The following is a 24,144-nucleotide window of genomic DNA, read 5'->3' on the forward strand; positions in this document are numbered from 1 at the left end:
TATATATATATATATATATTATAAACTAAATCACTAGGCCAAGGCTGTGCACAATCAAGGTAAAGGAGAAAGCACAGAAGGAGAAGACAAAGGGGAGAGGAAATAGCCCAGAATGCCCAGACAAAGGCCATAAGTAATGCAGAAGAAGAGGGAGGTACAGTTATTGCTGCGAGGATGCCAGAAAAGGGCAGATTCCTGAGCAGTGCACTGACTGTGTGCACACAGTTCACTGTCTCTGGGAAAGAGTGCTTCGGATGGCAATCCTAATGCTACATAGGCTCCGTGAGAAGGGCTAGCTTTATAGTCTCCATATGCACCCATCTCTCTCCCCTCAGACTCACCATGCAGTGAAATGTTTGTCACAGCTGGCCACTGATGCAGTGGTCTTTCTGAACAATGCACCAAGACCTCCTCACATCAAGGGTGCCAATAATCTGTCTCTGTTACTAGCAGCTCAGTTAAGCTGTTGAATGGACCGCAGTATTAACTCGAATGGCTTGTGGCTGGTTTTGTTTTAGGACAGTCACCACCTGGAAAACCTGAGATCCACAAATGCCGGTCTCCCGACAAGGAAACATTCACCTGCTGGTGGAATCCCGGGACAGATGGAGGACTTCCTACCAACTACTCACTGACTTACAGCAAAGAAGGGTAAAATGCTCTCTTCTACCTCATGAAACCCCACCAGAGTGCTCACACTCCGGGCCCTAGTTACATTAGTTCTTATTATAAATACCATGCTTTCCTGGACTTATATCAATACAGTTCATACCTCCAGGAAAGGAATCTAATGTCTCTGGCCCATCTTGTTCTCTAAAAGATTTTTTTCAAACTCAGTCTTCAAATGCACATTGACCAGTAGCATTATAATATTAGCCATGTTTCCAAATGTCTGTCCCAAACTTAGAATACAGACCAAGTCATCATTCCTATAGATTGGCTAAACTTAGCTGCTCATCCATAAACCACATGAAATTTGGAGGGTTTTTGTTTGTTTGTGTTTTGGGTTTTTTTTTTTAGTTAATACACTACTTTTACAACATAACAGAATTATATAAGCTGTGTGATCTTTGGCAGTCTCGGTACATTAGGTTTTCAAATGCGTTTCATGCCCAAGAGAATAAACAACATTTAAGGAAAAGAACTTGAGGTTGTTTGGTTTTTTTTTAAATAAGTTGCTGATCTAAAAGCTATAAATCATGATAACACACATCTGTAATCCCAGCATTCTGGATGCTGATGCAGAAAGATGACAAGTTCAAAGTCAGCCTGAGCTGTACATAGGAAACCCCTATTTCAAACACAGCAAAACAGTAAAATTCAAGGTCTCCTGAAAGGCTTAGTTAAATTTAACAATGCCAGGAGGGCAAAATAAGATCATCTGCAGATGATAGTTCTGATGAACTCACAATGAGACTCTCCTAGAAACCTTAAATGAGCTATAGAAATGTTAGTTTAGCAAAAAGTACACTTCTGTATCTTGGACCTAAAAATAAAATATTACTGACAGAGACAGCCATTGCCAGTTTCCTAGGACTGCTTGTACACAAAGCTGGCCTTCTGTGTGGGATCCAAAGAGGCATGGCACAAATTCTTAAAGAACCCAGAGCTGGAGCAGCCTCCGAAACCTGTGTGGTACGAATGGAGTCGAAGCTGTTAAAACGTGAGCAACTTAGTGAGCCCTGCAAGACTGAAAGATCTCAAGACACTTCACTCTGTTGCCCGCTTGACACCATCTAACGTAGTCTGATGTCAGTGTGTCTCCTCCTAAATCCTCTTATCTAAATGGAGCTCGACGGGCTTGTGTGACCAGAGCTGCAATATGGATAATCCCATAATATGTATGTGTGCTAACAAAAGTTCCAGCTGCACAAGTTGACCGATAGGAGTACCATTGCTGTGAGTGTGCCTTGGTCACTGGTAACTCAGAAGGACCATTCACAAGGTTCATAGGGACACCCACAGGAAAGAAGGGTGACTGAGCAGCAGAGAACTGAGATGCTAAACCCATATTTCTACCTGTTCTTACAGCACACTTCTTTCCCTCCCTCCCAATTGGTCTGCGTAGAGCACAGAGCTACATTTTTCTGCTTTATTCTTGTACTTTGAGCGCCTTATCCTCCAAATCCAGTAATAGTCATCTTTTAAGAACAAAAACAAGACTCTTGTTCTCTTATTCACTCTTAATGTGTTACTTGTTGCAGAGATAAAACTACCCATGAATGTCCAGACTACAAAACCAGTGGCCCCAACTCCTGTTTCTTTAGCAAGCAGTATACTTCCATATGGAAAATATATGTCATCACAGTAAATGCTACCAACGAAATGGGAAGCAGTGCATCGGATCCACTTTATGTGGATGTGACTTACATAGGTAAGGGGGAAGCGGTGAGGAATATGTTACCGTTATGGTATGGATGGGTATTGTATGGTATGGTATGGTATATCAAAAGTCAAACTCAGCTTGAGTCTTTCCGGCTTATGGATGAATCCTAGATAAGAAAGGTGCAAGAACTTATAGCATCTTTGTTGAGGGAGCATTTCACATCAACAGTATTGACTCTTGACAGTCAAGATTAGTACTTGGGATCTTTGTGTTCTCTTATTTTCCCTCAACTGCAATCCTAGTGCCTTATATCCAGTGTGAATGTTCTATACGCCTCCTTTATGAATAGCTCCCCTGGCCCTCTCCCTTCAACCATGTTGCCTTCTTTAATAGCCAACTCAAATTTGTTTTCTTTTTCCTGGGGGTGTGCTGGAAATGAAACCCAGAGATGGGTATGAGGGCAAGCACTCTCCCACGGAGCTAAACTAAGAGCTTCAAATGTCTTTTCTTTCTCCTTGTGGAAGACAGGATACTCTTCAGAAATGAAAGTCTTTAAAAGGATTTTCTGGTTCAGAATTCACCAGAATCATCCCAAATACTCTGCCTGAACCTGAGCTCTCCACAGTAGTGTATCTACTTCTCTATAATTTGAGTTTTTTTAGACAAATAATCTGCCAGGGGTGATGGGGGTATGGGCTCATGGCAGGACACTGCCTGGTATAAAAAAAAAAGCCCTAGTTTCAAGTATTCCCCAAAAATTAATAAAAATAATAATAACAACAGGAAGTAAGTAGCAACTGGTCAAAGGTCTGGTTACTTCTATACTGTCTGGAGAAAGCATCCACAAAGTAGAGCTGTCAATTTGAGATAGTTTCTTGCTTTGCATGATCAGCATTATGTAGTGGGGCAATTGGACACAGCTGTAATGGCCTTTATGGTTAGCACAGACAATAAATAGACTCCTAGAGGAATAGATAGGACAAGGAGAATGATGTTTAATAATAATTTATGAAGTAGCTAATAAGGTTTGAAATTACTCAAGCCTTCCCCATGGAAGCAATACCACTCAACAATAGAAAGCAGGCCAAACCACTCCAGTAGTCACACGTCTCCCTTCCAACTTCACGTCCTCATTTTTGCTTACCTTGTTGTTACATTTTTAGTAACACACGGAGTCCAATTAGTACTGGTCATATGGAGTCATCCAATGGGGCATGGGCAACATGCTATAGCAACACCCCCCAAAGAAAAGTGACTTTTGGCTCCTCCAGCCTCCACCAATTGCCAGTCGCTCCTCAGCTAGGGATTGGGCCTCAGGGGCCCCTCCCCCTTAATGCTTGAAGTTTGAACTTATTTGATCTCCTCCAGATCCTTCACAGGAAGTCACAGTAGCTGTGGTTTCATGTGTGCAGCAGCCAAGTCTTGCCAAAAGACAGCCTTTCATAGCACACTTCCCCATCTTCCAGCTCTTGCATTCTTCCTGCTCCCGCTTCTGTGCTATTTCAAGAGCCCTGGGGAGAGGGATTTGATGCAGGTGCTGTTGCATCTTCAGCTGAGCACTCACAGCCCACTAGGTGTTGCACTCTTAGGACAGTAGTCCCAAGGCCCATCACTGGAAAAATCTGAGAGTAAGTGCCTCCTTTGATTATTATTATTTTTTTTTGTTTTGTTTTTCGAGACAGGGTTTCTCTGTAGCTTTGGAGCCTGTCCTGGAACTAGCTCTTGTAGACCAGGCTGGTCTCAAACACACAGAGATCCGCCTGCCTCTGCCTCCCGAGTGCATTTAGAATGTTGCATACACATTAGCTAATTCTTGCTGCAACCTACAGGGAAAACACTGTTTAAAAATTGTTTCAAAATAAAAGTTGCTTCTAAGTTTCAAATAACACGCATTACTGAATATGTGACTTTGGACCAGTAATTGTTCCTCTTTTCATTTCTCTCCTGCCAAAGGGGCCCAGTAATACAGGTTCATGACATTTGGGGGAGGGGTTAAATGATGATTCATTGTTAGAGTATTGTTTTAATTCATGACATGTAGCATGCATTCAAGAAATGACAAGCTTTTGCTCGTGGGAATTCAGTATACATTTGGGGACTGAATAAATAGGACAATAAGCTGCTCGAGGGTTACTCAAGGGAACACTCTCCGAAATGTCAAGTTAGGCACTTGTTAGCCATTTCCTATCAGTCAGGAAAAAGTCTGCTCTCCACAGAGAGTGATGTATACTCTGAGTGTAAAATATAACTGATGAACTGAAGGCAAAAATCCATAAACTTGAGCCGGGCAATGGTGGGGCACGCCTTTAATCCCAGCACTCGGGAGGCAGAGGCAGGTGGATCTCTGTGAGTTCGAGGCCAGCCTGGTCTACAAGAGCTAGTTCCAGGACAGGAACCAAAGCTCCAGAGAAACCCTGTCTCAAAAAGAAAAAAAAAATCCATAAACTTGTTACCTGCAAAGTTATAAATATGAATGGGTGATGCACAGAAAGATGTGCAGGCTTTCGAGGAAATGGTTGCTCCCAACTCAGGGAATTAACTATTCCAATCATCTCCTTGTAACTCCTGTCCCAGTTATTATCACATGGACATTGCTGTTAGGGGAAAAATGTGCACATGCATATGAACCTGGCTGAAAGAAAGTGGAGAATATAGCCAAAGCAAAATCTCAGTTGCTTTTTTTTTGTTGTTGTTACTTTTCAAACCCCATCTTCAAGTTCAAACGTGACTGATCACAGGTCAAGAGTAAGAAGGAAGGTATTATGTCCTCTGGGAGCTTCAATGCAGTGGAGAAAGTGGACGGACAGAAATACAAGCCATGACAGAAAACAGTAGGGTCCAAGCCATGAGGGAAACTAAAGATGTCTTTTATATCCACAGTTGAGCCAGAGCCTCCTCGGAACCTGACTTTAGAAGTGAGACAGCTGAAAGATAAGAAGATGTATCTGTGGATAAAATGGTCCCCACCCAACATAACTGATGTGAAAACTGGTTGGTTTACAATGGAATATGAAATTCGATTGAAATCTGAAGGAGCAGATGAGTGGGAGGTGAGTCAAAGTGAAGTTTATCGGAGGACCCATGTCCTTCGGCAGGGATAACCCTCTCACAACAGAGCAGAACATTTCCCCAATTATTGTGGGCATCCCCTTGCAGACACAGCCCTGCTAGACAAGCAGTGCCTTCGCCCTTCTACTGAAGTGGAAAGATGTTCATATTCACAACTCTTACAAAGACAATTGCTTGTACCAGACAGGTTCCAAATTTACCCACCCAAGAATATCTCAGACAGCCTCTGGATATAAACTATAAACTGTACTGAGCCTGGAGGCAAGAGAGTCAGTTTAATATGCCCATGGTCAGTGTTTTTAAGGAAATGCTTTGTAATAGTTCAGCGTAAAATGATAATGCTACAATTACAGGCATAATGATATTCTACCCTATGTTGAAAATGAGACATTTGCAAACATAGTCAAAATAATAGAATCACACATTTTTAAAAAGGTAATTAAAATTCCTAAAGAAAATAAAGTAGTCTATATTTTAATCCTCTCTGTCTCAGTTTCCTAAAAAAAAAAAAAAAAAATGTCTTTAATAGCTGGTTAATCCAAACTAAGTCTACTCCAAGACATTTTTGATGTAGTGAGAAGAGGAGACTACTTGTTTAGAAGGAAGTCCCACAGTCTTCACCTTGTATTACTTTTTGTATATTCACTTAGCTAATATTTTGGCTCCTGTACTGTCTGCAATCATACTTTAGATTTCAGGGCTTGAGTAGATTCAGGGGGAATACATGCAGTGCAGCATGCTCTGTAAGTAATATGAACTTTGTACTATATTCTTCATCATCAGCATCATCAAGTCATCTGATCGACCTCATATAATTGATACTAAATCTGAGTCCTAGACTAGGAAGGTAGAAACCTGATGGCTTCCTTGCTAAATAACTTTTTCTTTGTGAATAATCACTTCGACATACGTGAAGATTTGGATTCCTTCCACCTAGTAGTTTTTTACACCAACTAATAATCCTTTAAATCAATTACTTCATTGGAATTTGTAAACTAATAATTTTATCATCTCTTCTATGTACGTCTAATTTGTTGGCTGATTTACTTTCACTAAATAAAGTGGGGAGGGGTGGCAATTAATTGTCTTTCTGAAATAGAGTTCCAAATAGAGACATAGAAAGCCTTTTTTATTTTCATGAGAAAATTTCTTTTTTTTTTATTTTGGTTTTTTTTTTTTTTTTGGTTTTTCGAGACAGGGTTTCTCTGTGGCTTTGGAGCCTGTCCTGGAACTAGCTCTGTAGACCAGGCTGGTCTCGAACTCACAGAGATCCGCCTGCCTCTGCCTCCTGAGTGCTAGGATTAAAGGCGTGCGCCACCACGGCCCGGCTAAATTTTTATGAGAAAGTTTCAAGAAGGAAAGGATAGAACAGAGCAATGAAAATAAGGCAACCTCTAAGCATAGCCATGTCTAACTCCCCATTAACTTATGTGGAAGAAACACCTATTTTCTCATAACAAGAGTCATAGGAGACCTCTGTTTCTCTTGTTCTTCCTTAGAACCATTTTACAGGGCAGCAAACGCACTTTAAGGTTTTTGACTTATATCCAGGACAAAAATACTTTGTCCAGACTCGCTGCAAGCCAGACCATGGATACTGGAGTAGGTGGGGCCAAGAGAATTCCATTGAAATACCCAGTGGTGAGTGTTTTGACTATACTTTCCCCTATGTTTATATAGCAATAAAACTGCACGTAATAGCTACTAATAATACAGAAACTATTTTGAGCCCTATCTAAAAAAGTAGATAGATATGTGATTATCATCTCTTAACCTAACAAAAAGACATTTGGAAGAGCTGTATTACTGCCTGACTCATAGTTGCCAAACATCAGTTTCTAGAATAAAGTTACAGGTATAAATCTAGAATGTCCTCCAAGGACTCACTGGTCATTCATTCTGATCTGACCTTCCTATCTATCTTATATGTACCTTCTGTTGACGAATTGCTTTTCAAGTCAAAAAGCACAAGCAGGAAGACAAAATCTTGAGCCCAAATTTGCATGGGTTATTTTGGTTGGCTAGTTGGTTTTTAATGTTGATATTATACGTGATCAAAGCTCTCTGGCTGTTTGTTTTTTAGACTTCACCCTAAAAGATACAACCGTGTGGATCATTGTGGCCATTCTCTCTGCTGTCGTCTGTTTGATTACAGTCTGGGCAGTAGCTTTGAAAGGCTATAGGTACTACACCGTCTCCCCGCTCTTCTCTCAAGCATTATTATCTGAAATAATGACAAAAAACACCGATAGAAAGATGACGAAAACCAGCAGACAGCCTAAGTACCTTATTTATCCATTAGTGCTAGTACTTCTTCTAGTACAAAAAAGAAATCTTTTATCAATGGGTTTTTAAAAAGAGTATTAAAAATATACTTTTTGAATCTAGTGTTCTTTCTATAAAATAGGGGTTTGGAGCTGTAAAATTGTAGAAATCTGGCAAAAGCAGCTAACACTGAAAGAATCAAATGGAACAAATAAGACAGTTGCTTGAAATTAGCATTCAAAATTAGCCAGCGAAGGTGTAGTGTATGTCTCTACCACTGCCTCTGGCCTTTACCGCTACTTTAATACAGCCCTAGAATTCAACCTCTTATAGCCCAAGCATCAACTGTTTGAGAACTGGGAGGGGGGACTCTCTTTCAAATATTATAATGAAATATGAGTCATTTGTCCTCATTGTCTCACAAATTATTTTATAGCATGATGACCTGCATCTTTCCACCAGTTCCTGGGCCAAAAATAAAAGGATTTGATACTCATCTGCTGGAGGTGAGTGTCAGAAGCAGAGAGAGTGATGTGACTCACTGCTCCATGGTAATTAGGTTTGCATACACCCGCTCAGTCCTCATCAGTTCAACCTGGCCCTCACCCTGTCCAGTCGCCCCTTCTCATCAGCATGTATGTGAACAGAAGAAAGTGTTTGGGATGACTGTGTTCATCATCATATTCTCAAAGTCACAGAGCAGAGAGAGACAGCTCGGAGGCCTCCAAACTCATGGGGAGGCATGTTACATGGCCCAGGGCTGCTCCTGAAGACAGAGATGACTGTTTTGTTCAAATAATGAGTTTAGAGAGAGAGAGCAGATATTTTAACTAATGCTCACTACCACCGTCTCCCTTACACATGAGTCCAAGTTTCCATTTCAATGTTCTTTACAAAGCCACTGTGCCAGAATTTTCCATTGTCCCTGTGCTCTCATTTGAGTGGTCAGTAGATCAGTACTCTCTGGGCCTGTGTTTGCCAAAGCACACTAGACTGATTTGAGACAGAATTAAAGCATTTCTTTCTGGGTTGAAATGTATAGTTTCAATCTGACCTTAACAGTAATGTGGAGAAAAGCCATTACCTGTATATAAAAGTAAATGCCGGTTGATGTGATTGCGTATTAGGCTTATAAGAATGTGGAAAGTGAATTTGATTTGTCTTTCAAAATCACTTTGATTGTAACTACAAGGACTAGAGCTAAGGAGTTTAGGTTTCTGGTCCAGGGGGTCTTACCCACTGTTCAGTCTACTTTTGACCATTATAAAGCCAACAGCAATGTCTCAGCCAAGCAAGTTACCCAGTATCTATCTCATAGCTCAACCTGCTAGCCACAGAGACCTAGTGATAAATAGTTACTCTATGGATATACTGTTTGTATTCTTTCTTGCCTTATCTCTAAACTTCATAAGGACCCTGAGAGATAAATCATATTACTCCCATTATAAAATTGGCAAGCAACCCATGCAAAGTCATATCTACTTGGAAGGGGTAAAAGCCAAGGCTTAGGCATGTGACCTAAGCCAGAGGACTTGGCAGAAGAGAAGTAAAAAGAGACTGGATGAGGAAAGAGAAAAATAGGGAGAGAGAGACAGAGACAGAGAATGTGGAATAGGAGGAAGAGAGAGGAGGAGGTAGGAGATGAAAGAAATAAAGAATAGAAAAATTGGATCAGAAGAGAAAGGAAAGGAGAGATGGAAAATAGTAAGAGGAGGGAAAAGGGAAGGAAATGGGGTGGTAAGAGAAGCCAGAGACAAGGCCAATCCACTGTCACCAAACTCCAGAAGGTGGTAGAGGAGGCTAGGAGGCCAGCCACCACATCTCACAACTACTCTGCCATTGAGTACCAGTCAGGAGTATACACAGACACTACGACTTCAAATGTTTCACAAGACACTTTGGTTTCATAGTTCTATGTTTATCATACATATAGTACTTTCCCGTGGAGGTCATAGCCACTATTAGAGACAAAGAAAAATCATGAAAGATTAAAGAAAAGTAATTTGGTGAATAGGACCCAAAAGGTACTTGTAGATGACCTGACCTACATGTCTGCAGTCTGGGGGCGGGATATTGTGAGACTCCTCACAGACCCTGCTGCTGAGCAGTAGGAGGTGGAAAGCTTCCGTTCCAAGACTAAGCAAGATACGGCCTGGCTGCGGCCCCAGGAGCAAAGCCCCTTTACTCTGCTCAGATACCGCTCAGCTGTGAGGCCAAGGGTGGCGTGCGCTGAAGCTAACAGCCATCTCTCCTTGTGTCTGTGTTTCAATAGAAGGGCAAGTCTGAAGAACTCCTGAGTGCCTTAGGATGCCAAGACTTCCCCCCCACTTCTGACTCTGAGGACTTGCTGGTGGAGTTCTTAGAGGTGGATGACAATGAGGACGAACAGCTAATGCCCTCCCGTTCCAAAGAGTACCCAGGCCAAGGTGGGAAACCCACGCACCTAGACCCCGACAGTGACTCGGGTCACGGAAGCTATGACAGCCATTCTCTTCTGTCTGAAAAGTGTGAGGAGTCCCAGGCCTACCCACCCACTTTCCACATTCCTGAGATCATTGAGAAGCCAGAGAATCCTGAAGCAAATATCCCTCCCGCCCAGGACCCCCAAAGCAGCGTCCCCTATTTTCACGCAGATGTATCCAAATCTTCAACATGGCCTTTGCTGCCAGGCCAACACATGACCAGGTCTCCTTATCACAGCACTGCTGACGTGTGCAAGCTCGCTGGAGGTCCTGTAGACACTCTCGCCTCTTTCCTGGACCAAGCAGGAAAACATCTTCTAAAATTCTCTAAAGCCCTTGAGACTGAAGAGGAAGAAGAGGTGGCGGAGCACGAGGAGACGAAAAGCTTCCGTTCTAAAACTAAACAAAACGCATCATGGCCCCTGCTCCAGGAGAAAGGCTCCATTGTCTATGCTAAACCCTCAGATTATGTGGAGATTCACAAAGTCAACAAAGATGGAGTACTATCATTGTTCCCCAAACAGAAAGGAAACAACCAGATGGAGAAGCCCGGGGTTCCAGAAACCAGCAAGGAGTACGCCAAGGTGTCTGGGGTTGTGGATGACAACATCCTGGTGTTAGTGCCAGATTCACGAGCTCAGAACACAGCTTTGTGTGGGGATTCAGCCAAGAAGGCTCCACCATCGCTAGAACAGAATCAGTCTGAGAAAGATCTGGCCAGCTTGGCTGCAACCTCAGGCAACTGCAGACTCCAACTGGGCAGGTTGGATTACCTGGATCCTACATGCTTCATGCACTCCTTTCACTGATAGCTAGACTCGTGGAACAATTGGCTAAACTGTGATTTCTCTTCAGGTAACACTACAGAGTCATGGAATAGAGTGGTCTGCTAGCAAATGTTTCAGGATGTGGGTAAAATAACACACTACTTCGCTCCTTCACATGCTCCCGTTTCAGCACCTTCCTCTCCTCAGCAGCTGGTTTCCAGAACAATCGATCGTGTATGCTGTGATTAGTAGACTTGCTCTTTGCTATTAGTAATATATATGTACATATATATGCACACATATGTATATATATATAAAATGTGTTTAATGGAATAAAAGCACATTGTTTGCCATTCTTGAAGGATGGTGCCAACAGGTATAGCCTCTGCAATAGATTTGGCTTGTAGTAGAGGTATAAACAGTCAAAATAACTTAGCGTAAGATGATGTTGAAAAGGCCATAAAAGAGCTTTTCAAAACGGACGGCTAAGCCTTTACACTCCTCCTTCATTTGATTCGGATGGTCCAAGTATAACCCTTTTCTGAAAGGACACATTCCAGGACACCAGCCAAATTGTTTACAACAGCCCCTATGCCTACCTGACCCTTTGCCTGTATGCAAATGAAATCAGCCCCCCCCCTTTTTTTCTTAAAGTAATTTGAGTGTGTCAAGAATGGTTTGTCCTGCCTAAATGTTATTTCTTTCTAAGGCCTCTAGAGTGTATAGTTTGGGGGAATAGAATTTTCTTACAAAATAAGGCCAAGGAATTTCACGTGATGAACCATTTTCAAATGTTTTCCTTGCTTCATTTCAGCAGGACAGATGATTTATTATACACCCTAGTATTTTCTTAGTAGAGAACAGACTCCCAAAGACTAATTTTAATCTAACCGGTAATTATTGCAGGGTGGTAGTAGAAGTGTTGCCTTACTGTATATACAATTTTGCTTTAATACAAACCTGTAAGTTTAGCACTGTATTTTTGAAGACTATTTTTCTATCGCTTAGGTAAAGTAAAGACTATTTTCTAACTTCCCAGTACTGCTGTTTACGTCTTCAAGTGGGGGCAGTCATTTCTGCTGCAAGGTCATAATGAGTATTTAAAGTATATATAGTATATGCAGACCATGTCAGAGAGAAATGTCAGGCCAACCCCTTGCCCACTTAAGAATGTGAAGTAAATGAAAAATTTAAATAGGTACAAAATAGTACCATTTATCTGATTTTTTTTTTTTTATCTCCAGGACACTTTAAATAGGAGCCATCTCTATTAGGGTTTTAGGACTCTAGACCTAAAATATTTCTCCCGTGAACTTAGGGCTCTGCCCACCTATGGGTGACTCTTACGAACCATGAAAGTGGAGAGTAGTGACCGCTAGCATAGTTCCCAAGACAGAGAATTGGCTTTGTTTTATTTACTTTTTTTTCTGAGAAATTCTGAACACAAAAGGATTTTAAGCAAAACTGAAAGTCAAGATCTCTCTGGAATAAACGCATTCACAAACTCTTGGCAGAGGCTGTGCTCACGTCAAGAACGACCAGCTAGAAGTTCTAGGAAATCAAGCAGCTGTTAGTGATAACAAGAGCTTCAAAGGTCAGGAGACAGAGACTCCGCAAGACAACCGCAGGGGCAGGCTTCCTGAGAAGGCTCACAACCTTCTATCTCCACCTTATTAGGAGTACCCAGGACTCATCTGCTGCAGTCTGTCTCCCCTCCCCTCTCTATCTCACCTACTGGCAAGTAATTCTCTGTCCATTCACTAACAGGATATAGAGACTCTGAACTGCACCTCTTGTGAAGTTCATCCAACAAGCACGTATTGGTAGAAACTGCATTCAGAGATTCCTTGATGCCTGGGAGTGAACACACAGCCAACCCTTTCCGAACTGCAAATGCAAACCCCTGAAGCCTATTTTCCCAATACATAAACATCTTGTGGACAACAGAAGCATTTGGCAACGTTGTTCAGGCTCATTCAGTGCCCTGGATCCTCCATACTGAATGTCTGAGGACCAGTTGCTTTGGCACTACTTGGAAATGTTGTTTTCAGCATCTCAAGTCTCATCGAAGATATATGGAATTGGAGTCTGCATTTTGCTAAATGCCAAGATAACTCACGTGCACACTCAATCTGGAGAAGCAGTGTTTTCTATGACCATTTCCCTGAAAGGTTTTTCCCCCCTTTCTTGGAAAGTATGGAGCAAGTCTATTTAACTTGAAAACAGCAACACTGTATGTAAAGAGAAAGTATGAACAAAACTATTAGTGATTTAAGATTTACATAATGATGACGTTTATATGAAGTCACATGAGAGAATGACATGCCAAATGCACACACCTTCCAAGAGGGCCAACGAATCTAGTTCACCTTGAAAACTACTGACAAAGAAAGTTCAAAACCAGAACAAACTAAGCCTTTCCCAACATAGTCTATTCTTCTCCAGGAGATAAATATATACATTTATTTACCAATTATGACCACTATAGAACTGATAGTGCATGTGCTACTCATAGTTTGAAGTTTAAAAATCTGCTTCTGATATATAATTTTGCATAGATGAAAAATATGACTGTCTATAGACAAATCTCATCCAACAAACATCTATGTCCATGAAATAAAAGAAAATCTATAGATCTATTTGTTTATTAGAATCTTTATGATAAAATGTTTTCTGTTGAAAGACAGCTGCTTGAGAGACAGAATGAATACTAGGAGTCAAGGCACCTGGGTTCTAGTCCTGCTATGCCTTGGAGAGTCCAATTGCCTATTCTGGATTTCAGTTTTCCTGACTATATTGGATGAATAGCCAGCAGCCTTGAGTCTGTGGCTCACTAAGTAATTTGAGCCGATGGCTGGCATCTTACTTAGTTGTGAGACAGTTCTAGAGATGCAGTCGCCTTCACCAATGTGCTCGTTTCTGCTTCACCCTTTCAAATCTCAGGGCCTGTTTGTCTTCATACATTGCACGTCCACGGTATAGGTCAGCCTTTAAGGTCATGCACAAATATGTGTGCAGAGATTAAGGTGTAGAACTAAGAAAGACACTGAAAATGAGACACTGGTCTTTAGAAAAATTACCTTTAATGTGTCAAGTCATGCCCACTCCTGCGTGGAGCCAACAGCCTCAGATCTCTGTTCTTGTATTTGGTTGTTGGCTGTTTTCCCACCATCGTATTTCGTGAACAACCATTGCACACGTAGATTAAAGAACCTTGGCCGGGCGGTGGTGGCGCACTCCTTTAATCCCAGCACTAAGGAGGCAGAGGCAGGCAGATCTCTGTGAGTTAGAGACCAGCCTGGTCTACAAGAGCTAGTTCCAGGACAGGCTCCAAAACCACAGAGAAACCCTGTCTCTAAAAACCATAAATAAATAAATAAATAAATAAATAAATAAATAAATAAATAAATAAATAAACAAACCTTTTGCTCTGAACCACAAAACAAATGTAGTTTTGTAAGCAACTGCCTAAGAACTCATGTTATGAAGTACATGGAAACTGAATACATCCCGTGGATGATTGATGGAACTTTTGGACACAAATGGCAAAATAGTCTATGATAGGTTTTTAAGAAATGCATAGAAAGAACTTTTAATATGAGCACAACTTGCCATCGGCTGTGTCACTGATTTTTAATAGATGATACATTCTCCTAAGTGCCTGAGACCAGTTCTGGTAATCAGTTGTAGGTCAATGATTCATTGTAAACTCGTCTAATGGGAAGCAGCCAAGCTCTTGCTGCATACATAAGCTCACACCTGGGAGAGGCTTTGCTTGACATGATCAAAGAGGATTGGTGAATCGTCAGTTAATGCACCACCAAAGGATCTGAGCCCCAGGGGAAAGTCTGTCCGGACAGAAACCTAGATCCTTTCTCATTTATTTTTTTAAATTCGGCTTCCCTCTGCTGTCCCATCATTTGCAAAATGACTCGGCCTGCCTTCAGCAACTTCAATCTAACACAGACAAGAAAGAAACAGATCTGTATATTTTACAAAGTGCCTTTCTTTACTTTTTTTTTTTAAAAAAAAAAGCCTTCATTTTAGAAGAAAAGTGGATTAACTGGAAAGTGAATTTTACCTTAAATGGATTTCTTTTAACTAAATGGAGAGATAAAGAAAAGAACAGCCAGAAAAAGGATGACAAAATGACCTAAAGACTAACCAGCAAAATATGCAGAGATTTCTGTGTGTAGTTTAATTGAATCATCGCAGAACTAAAATAAATAGTGTCAATCACTTTGCCTAAGTGTGATTGGAGATAAGGCTGCCAGCCCATGACTCAAAACTTTCCATTCTGAAACAAAATGTTGATGCTTTCTTGAATGACACTGAATTGTGTGCCAAGCCCTGCAGAGGACAAGATGTGCACTTTGAAGCTCTGCACATAGATGGAAAAGTAGAAATAACCTTGAATTTTATATCCCCAATTTTCCATGGATGAAAGCCTTGTGTGTACTGCATTGAACCGGGTTTCTTTTCTGCCTTTTGGCTCAAGCACAACGTTGATGCAGTGAGGAGAGTCACTGAGCCTTCCACGTTCAGCTCTAGGTCGCATCACTGTTGCTAGCGAGGCTGCATGACCATGATCGTCTCTTCTGATTCCGGCCACTGGTTTCCTCTCTTTAGATAAGTAGGTTGACACCCTCAAAAGATGTTTCCTAGATTCCTTCTAGGTCTGTCTTTCAGTTAACTTTTATGAGTTATGTAAAATCTAAGACTATAGGTGAAGAGCCCAGATTCTACTACTAACATGCACTCGACCTAGGCAGTGAATGCCTGAGACTGTGTGTAGAAATACTCAGAAAACGGAAATCCATTTCTCCAAGTTAGGTAGACCAGAACCCTTGTGTCTCTGCTTCTTTCCATTCTGCGTAACTAAAACCTTTCCAGTCTCTCTTTCCAGTCCCTCTGTTTTTCTCCCTAAAGATTAATAAGGTAGAGTAGTAAACTTGGGGTCTACAGAAACAAAATTACCCATAAACATGAATTTAAATTTTTAGAAGATAGACCAATTATTATATTTCCCCACAAACACAAACCTGAACTGAGATCATAAGTAATACTCCATTTAGATATGTACTTGCTTAAAGATTCAGCCTGATAACTTGTTATCTAAGAAATCTAAGCTATCTTGACAAATAGGTATTGACAGTCTTAAAGAGAAACTTTAAAATACAGACTTTTTGCTTCAGAGTTTATGATCTAACGAGAAACTCTACTTATGATTACAATCCTTTCTTATGATTAATAGACGTGTCATCCATGAATCATGTGGGAATTGTCTCCTCAGTCTTTTTATTTTCCAAGAAGGTACTTTTGGGTTTGAGCTCTGCCTGGTATCAGCTTCCAATGGAGGGAAAGGGTAGAAGATGGGACGTTCCAAAGTGCCGGACATATCAAAACCCCACGAAATGGAGAGTATACATTAATTCAAATTTAACTGACAATGGTAAATCTACATGCAATTATGAGTTAATTTGCTGAGAGACATACACAGCTCATAAGACCATGAGCTGACAGCTCTCCTGTTCACACCACTCCCATTTATTTCAAGTTAGAACGCACTGAGCCACGTAGAGTAGAATGGCGCCCATCTAGATGGTCCAGCCAATGAGCAAAGGGACTCACAGGGCATCTTGGCATACTAATTAATATCTATCTACTGCCATTTAAAAAGAGAAGAAAAAATTCAAAAGCCTTTGTACTACCAAACATAAACTTTAATAGTTATGGTCAATTTATGCCCACCTAGATAAACTGAAAAATACAGGCTTAGTCTGTCTGTACACATTTTGCAAATTGGGAAGACAGCCTTTTTACCACATTATCGAAAATGAAAAAAAAACTATATAGCAAAAATACCTCTGAAAATCATTTGTTTTACTAAATTCCTGAGGAAAGTATTTTGAATTTTTAAAACTACCTCCCTTCCCCATCCTAATAATTTTCCTTCAAAGCTGCTTATAGTTAGGAATGAAAGGTACCACATCTTTTCTCTGGACTGATGTTGATGGAATATTTGTTATATTTCTCATGTGACACTCCTAAGTATCTGTTATTTTACACTATATTGCTTTTTGTGGTTCAAAACCAGTATATGCCATATTGAAATATATAATCCTCATGCTGTAAATTTATCATGTAATACAAATGAAAATCATTATTTAATGACTTACGATCTAACCATATCTAATTTCAGTATACTTATGTCTATGTCTGTAAAACAAAATTAAAAATTTGTAATCATATATGCAATCGTGTATTTCTGTTTAAAACTGTGAATGTTCTGATTTTTCCTTCATCTATGTCTATAAGTGATACTGTATGTTATTGTATAGCTGACCTGAGCTTCTAATGTGTTTAAAGTACAATCCACCAATTAGTGAAGTGTTAACCCTTTGGCTTTGCTTCATGTCATTTCTGCGTGTTCTTTGCACCTTGAGACTTGCTTCTGTGTGCTCTATCAATAATTTTAAACAATGTGAGAGTCTTGTACAAACCAAAGCAATTCAGACGCAGCCCATTGAGTGATCATGCCCCGTGTAAAGCCATATTGAAACAAAGACTCCGCTGTAACATAAGGCTCCCTGTTTCCAAAGCTGCCACTACCTCTCTCTTGCTCTTTTCCTATAAAATGCCAAGCAAAATTCAGCCTTGAAGTGGGAAATTAGAAGTGGTTACTAATGTTGTCATTTTTAACCTTCTAACTCACTACTTTACAGATTTATGCTAGGTTTTATGAATAACCATTTTTACATTTTGATATTTTGTAGACATTTGCTGATGAGTAAAGTGCAGAAAGACCACAAGTAAGTCATCAGAATTTTTTTAAAAAATCATAGATTGCAAGTGTTTCCCTATCAGTGAGTCACTTCAAGGTGGTTGACCAAAGCCATTATAATTTGTGTCACTATTTTTTAAATACCCAGCGCAGTGCCTGGCTGGTAGAGTGTTTATTTCCTTCGCCTCCCCTAGTTCTATTTTCTTGTTTGAAGTGCAAATGAACAGAATTGCGTGGATGTTGCTAAAGTGATTTTTCTTGAAGAATTTTTGCTGCTAGAAGATCTATAATCATAAATTTGTAATTTAATTTGCCCAGACTCCCAAGAAATAAATACCCTCTTGGTTTGATTTTTAACCATCAAATATATTATGGCATGGGAACAGTCAGCCATTTATCAGAAATAATCTTGCTATGATTTTAAAGGTTCATTTCTGTGTGTCATGGCTGTGGTGTCTGCTTTCTTTCTTTTGTATTAAAGGATTGTACACTGCTAAGCACATATGATTTGTCTCTTACATTTTTCACCCTGTGAATCTCGGGTTATTGCACGTTGTGCTTCCTGGTTTTCATGGATTTATCCATTTGTCTCTATCCACTTTGTACGAACAACATGGACAGTTAAATCATTGTCAATAATACAAAAATATTATGCTAATTTCTCTCACATCATTTTTACTGCATGCCAAAAATAATGCTTGCTGAACAGAATCTTAGCAATCCCAGAATAATATGGTCATTATATTTCTATTTGTGTCGTTATTGAAAATACCCAGCTCAGTGCCTGGCTCAATAAATGTTTCTCTTGCTTGTCCTTCTTCTCTTTTTTATTTGAAAAAGGGGGGGGGGATGTGAAGAATATTGTGTATATGGCTAAGACAATTTTATTAAAGACTTTTTAAGACACAATGATATATAATTAAGAAATTGTTCACCAAATTAAATAAGACAGATCTTCCCATTTGTGTTCACCCATCCCAATAAAAAGACAAAATTCCCCTCCTTTAACTTATTTCTGTCATAGGAGAAGTTGAGAGAAATAAAGTAAGATGAAACTGGATTTATGGGGATCGAATAGGAAGCTCATTGAACTGTGATAAAATTAAGGAAGGACCAGCCCATCAAGGGGTAAATGGAATCCCTTTGAACAGTGTATTCATCACTATTATTAACATTTCTTTTCTAACAAATTCCATCAGACTAAGCCTGAATGGATAATCTTTACCTTTCAAGGAATTCTGACCTAGAATCATCCAGAACTCATATTGTGTTACAGAACTGTGTAAGGTGTTTGAGATGTCTTTTCTGTTCCTATTTATCATCTAGCACTATGTCTTATTAGAGAATGAATATTCTCTTTCTCATGGTGACTATCAGTCTCTAAAACTTGGCCTTGGGCAAAAAAAAAAAAAAGCACTGACTTTCTGTGCTTCTATTGGACCCATCTGCCTTTAATTCTAAGGCTCATGAGTATTTTTAGCTTGCAACATTTGGAGTGTCTGTTACCAAAATTAAGTACGATACAATTAACAGTGACCTGAGGCCATAAAATAGGTGACATGTTTTCTGAATGTATTGTGTGTGCTTTTCTGAGAGAAATCAGGAACTCACATTTCCACATCTTGCCAGAAGCAGGTCTAAAATCTGAACCCATGTGGTCCCCCTCCAACAATATAGTCTAAATCCCCATCCTGCTATTTAGAAACTGGAAGACACAACTTCCATCTTGGTGTATAGAAGACAAGAGATAAGGCACTTACAGAATGTGGGGGGAAAAAATCTCCTGATGGATGTGATAGCTTCTCTAAAGTGTGCAAGGGAAATCCAGCCAATTCTTGATAGTGTGAAATTCAGAATTTTTAACATCTAAAATTACAATTCTTTTATGGTAAGCTCCTCTCACACTATACTGCACAACCCCAGCCATCCCTGGGAACGTTGAGCGTTCTTCTCCTTCTTTGACCAGGAAGAGACATATTAAAGTGTGCTCGTTACATCATTATAAAGTATTTTATAAAATGCTTTATAAATGGATGGAAGAAAAAAATGGGAATTTTATAAATTTATTTTTAAAAGGTTGTAAATGCTCCAGGGAATGTTTACAGTGTAGTTGCTTCTTCTAAGACGTAGGATGTAACCATAAGGGATATTTCTAGTACCTTGGTTTTCCATGAACAATGCTGGTAGTACTTCTGAATTGTGTGAATTCGTGATACATTTCCTAGTGCTTTTTTTGGAGTTAATGTTTTTTGCAATGGTAAGTGTTTAGTTTAAATTAATTTAATAAGTTGTTTCCTTGTATGCTTACACCACATATTATATGACAGATGGAACGTGAAGCAAGCTCTCTCTTTAATAATCTTTATTAGAACTTGGTTTTTGTTTAGTTTGGTTTGACTTGGCTTTGGCTTGGCTTGGTATTAAAAAAAAAAGGAAAATGGCATTCTTGCACTAAAATATTGGGGCACATGCTAACACATTTTACCTCAGGCCACTCATCTATGTTTTTGCAAAGACAAAATTTGTACTCATCTTTCAACACCTTCTTCTATTTTCCTTCTATTCCAAATCAACTCTGAGTCATTCTTTCAAATACACTGAGTTCTACGTCTTCTTCTACTGACCTCATGTTCCTTGTCTTTATTCATTTGCCAAATTCAGGTCTTGAAAATGCAAACATTACTGGAGGCACCCAGAAGTTCCTTGGATCTTCTCGTGGAAACAACCAAGAACTATCATTAAGAGAATTTCCAAATCCGATATTCAATCACATTGTGAAACCACAAAATCTTAGTGACAGAACTGACATTTTCTTGTATTAACTTTTTCTAGCCTAGAATTGCTCTACCTCTTGATCTAAAATCTCAGCTTTGATTCAACCATATTTTTATTTAACAAAGTATTTCATAAATGCCTGGAAATTTCCTAGGAAAACATAGAACATAACAAACAGCTATTAATGAACATCAGATTTCCTCAATATCAGCATTTCCCCTTATATGGTCCATATCTTTTTTTTAACCAATGAAACATCACAGATGCTATCATATATATTCTTCGAAACTGAATGCTTTACTCCTTCACTCAATGTTACCCACAGTCTTCCAGTTGTCATATATATATCCTTGACTTTTTAAAAACTACATTTACTTCATGCCCACATTTCAGTAAGTGATATGTGCAATACTTCAACTTTAATAGATTATTACATTTATAAGATTCATCTCCTTGCTTCTTGAGATAGAATTTTCTAAAGTGGCTATAGGCATATATCCCTATGTACTTTGACCTTTTTTATCACTAGGATTTTTTTTCCTTTTTTTCCTTTTTTAATTGGTTTTTATTAAGCTCTACATTTTTCTCTGCTCCCTTCCCTTCCTCTCCCCACCCCTTCAACCCACTCCCAAGGTCCCCATGTTCCCAATTCACTCAGGAGATCTTGTATTTTTCTTCTTCCCATGTAGATTGGATCTATGTATGCCTCTTTTAGAGTTCTCATTGTTGTCTAGGTTCTCTGGTATTATGATTTGTGGGCTCGTTTTCTTTGCTTTATGTTTAAGAACCACTTATGAGTGAGTACATGTGATAATTGTCTTTCTGTGTCTGAGTTACCTCACTCAAAATGCTGGTTTTTAGCTCCATCCATTTTCCTGCAAAATTCAAGATGTCATTATTTTTTTCTGCTGTGTAGTACTCCATTGTGTAAATGTACCACACTTTCCTTATCCATTCTTTGGTTGAGGGGCATTTAGGTTGTTTACAGGTTCTCGCTATGACAAACAATGCTGCTATGCACATAGTTGCGCACATGTGCTTGTGGCATGATTGAGCATTCTTTGGATATATACCCAAAAGTAGTATTATTGGGTCTTGAGGAAGGTTGTTTCCTAATTTCCTGAGAAACTGCCACACTGACATCCACAGGGGCTTGCATTCCCACCAGCAATGCAGGATTTTTCCCTTTACCTCACAACTTCTCCAGCATAAGTTGTCATCAGTGTTTTTGATCTTGGCCATTCTTACAGGTATCACTGGGATTTTTAAGATACATCAGATTCCACCTTTTGGTTCTACCTGCTGTATGCAATTGTAAAGAGTTTGAAGAGTTTATCCATGATATAAATGTTGATGGTGATATAAAAAGCATACCTTAGCATTCCCTAAATACTGACAAAATGTTAGCTCCAAAGTAATGCATCAATTTACCTGTCCAATCCATGTAGGAGCCTCCATTCCTGCCCATTTTTTTAGTCAACTAGTATTATTGTGGAATATTAGCTTAAGATGTGTTGCATTTGTTTATGCTGTGGACTATTTGTTTAATGATACAAAAATGTGTTGCATCCTTTTATATTGCATTTGTTTAACTCTGTAAAGTGTGTTATTTTGCCTGCCTAAAATACCTGATTGGTCTAATAGAGAGCTGAGTGGCCAATAGCTAAATAGAAGATGGAGAAGTGGGGCTGCCAGGTAAAGAGAATACATAGGAAGAAAAATCTAGGCTCGAGAGAAGAGTGAAGAGCGAGAAAAAGAGGAGGGGAGCCAGGGGCAGCCACCCAGCCTCCAAGCCAGCCACGGAATAAGAAGGAAAGAAAGAATATATAGAATTTACAAAAGTAAAAATGCCAGAGGTAAAATGTAGTAAAAGAGAAACAGTATAATGTAAGTTAGAAAAGCAGGCTAGAAACAAGCAAACCTAAGGCCAGGCATTCACAAATAAGAATAAGTCTTTGTGTTGAAGTTGGGCAGCGGGCCCCCAGTTTTCAGATTCAGTGAATATTATTTAACTTTACAGAAGTCAAATGAAAGACATTTTGAAAAATGGCCTTTTGAAAGATTAGTTAAACCATAAATTGATGCTGTCTTATTGGCATACACTTGCAACATACATACGTGTTGACCTAGAAACCCTTCTACAAAGAATTTGTTCAAAGGGGGAAAAATTAATTAAGTGCAATTCTGTGTGCAAAAATGGTGGAAAAGGACAACAAGACTTGTCTTGTAGTCAAGCTTAGAAGTCATCGCTCTTACTCCAGTAGTGAGAAGCTAAACTAATTGAAATTAATTATTTTCCTTGAACCCAGCAGAGAAGTAATGTTGCAAAGAGAATTGTCATCCTGAAACTTAGACACAGGTGAATCCTAACAGGTGCAAACAAGCTCTCAGCGGGAGCAGAAGCCACTGACCCCCATCTCTAACAGGAACACTGAAACAGTCATGTTGATAAACTTCTGGAGGTCAGATATGGACTAATGAAAAGGGAAAGTCTCTGGCAGCCTCCATTAGAATGACTCCTCAACTTTTATTTCTCTCTCTTTTTTTTTAAGAACATCCTCCATTGCCAAGGTTTAGATCATCTTTTTCTTTTGACTGAAAAGAAAAAGGCGAAATGCACTTAGCACCTTCCATTTAGCAGGAAGCTGTTCTACAAGGAGAAGGACCTTGCTAAAGTCCTATATTGGGAAGGGCATTTTCCTGCACCCCCTACTCTTCTGTCACAATTAAGGGAGAAGCAACAAAAGAGAACAGGTAACAAAAAAAAAGAGCTTCAAAAACTAGGCTGAAGCTGACAAACATAACAGGCAAGGGTGCTTTGTTTGTGTTGTTTTGTTTTGTTTCTTAAGTTACTCTACCACAAAAGGAACTTTGTAGTCCTACTCCAGGGTCATGCATCTACTGAAAGACTAAAATCTAATCATAAGATTCTAGGACAACCAAGTGTAACCATAGCTTTAGCTATAGCCAGGCTTTAAAGATAGTTCAAAGGTGACAGTTGCCACCAAGCCTGATGACCTAAATTAGATCCCCTGAGACGAAGAGAACCTGACTCCTGAAAGTTTTCCTCTAGTCTCTGCATGAATGATGTGCATATGACCACACACACACACACTAAGTAGATAATAAATGATAATTTTTTATAAAAGACTCACTACCTCCAAATTCTAGTTTTAAAATAAAGATTCTGAGGGAAAATCAATAACATCAGGGAACATCGTGGGAGGCTCAGGCAAAGGATTTAAGGTCAGCTTACTTAGCAATGACACTGTCAAAGACAAATCAAAACAAAACACACCTAAGAAATTCTAATTCTCTAGTTCTTAAGCCATGGAAAACATTCCTTAGAGCCTACGTCGAACTAGGCTAACATAAAATCTCATGTTAAAGGTCTTTTTACCTCAGATATTATCATACATCACACAGCAGGTTTCCTTTGGGAAAAAAATCACAAAAGATGCTAAAGTGCTAAGATAAAAAGTAATATCTGAGAAGATAAGGCAAACATAAGAACCAGACTTGGATATGTAACTATCATCATTATCAGGCGATTTTGAATAACTCTGCTGAATATGTTGAAGACTCTGATGGGGAAAGGATACACATAATGTCATGTGAGTACTGTCATGAGAGAAAGAAGCTCTAAAGGAGAATCGAAAAAGTCGAGAGTGCCATGACAGAAATGAACAGTCCCTT

General features: G+C 39.5%; 1 protein-coding gene across 6 annotated transcripts in view; it reads left to right on the plus strand.

Moving 5' to 3' along the window:
* Prlr (prolactin receptor) overlaps window positions 1-24,144 on the plus strand; it is a 175,270-nt gene that overhangs the window by 147,285 nt on the left and 3,841 nt on the right. For 5 of the 6 annotated variants that reach the window (XM_005356623.3, XM_005356622.3, XM_026783679.1 and 2 more), the window contains 7 exons: window positions 519-651; window positions 2,205-2,374; window positions 5,207-5,376; window positions 6,895-7,036; window positions 7,479-7,578; window positions 8,097-8,166; window positions 9,933-14,049. In XM_005356623.3, coding sequence (XP_005356680.1) covers window positions 519-651; window positions 2,205-2,374; window positions 5,207-5,376; window positions 6,895-7,036; window positions 7,479-7,578; window positions 8,097-8,166; window positions 9,933-10,931 — 1,784 coding nt within the window. In that variant the 3' untranslated portion in view covers window positions 10,932-14,049. Of the gene's footprint in view, window positions 1-518; window positions 652-2,204; window positions 2,375-5,206; window positions 5,377-6,894; window positions 7,037-7,478; window positions 7,579-8,096; window positions 8,167-9,932; window positions 14,050-24,144 lie in introns of those variants that run through there. The other variant, XM_013349745.2, reaches the window with a different exon arrangement.

This window comes from Microtus ochrogaster, chromosome 19 (assembly GCF_000317375.1).
Source record: "Microtus ochrogaster isolate Prairie Vole_2 chromosome 19, MicOch1.0, whole genome shotgun sequence".
In the NCBI taxonomy this organism is placed as follows: Eukaryota; Metazoa; Chordata; class Mammalia; order Rodentia; family Cricetidae; genus Microtus; species Microtus ochrogaster.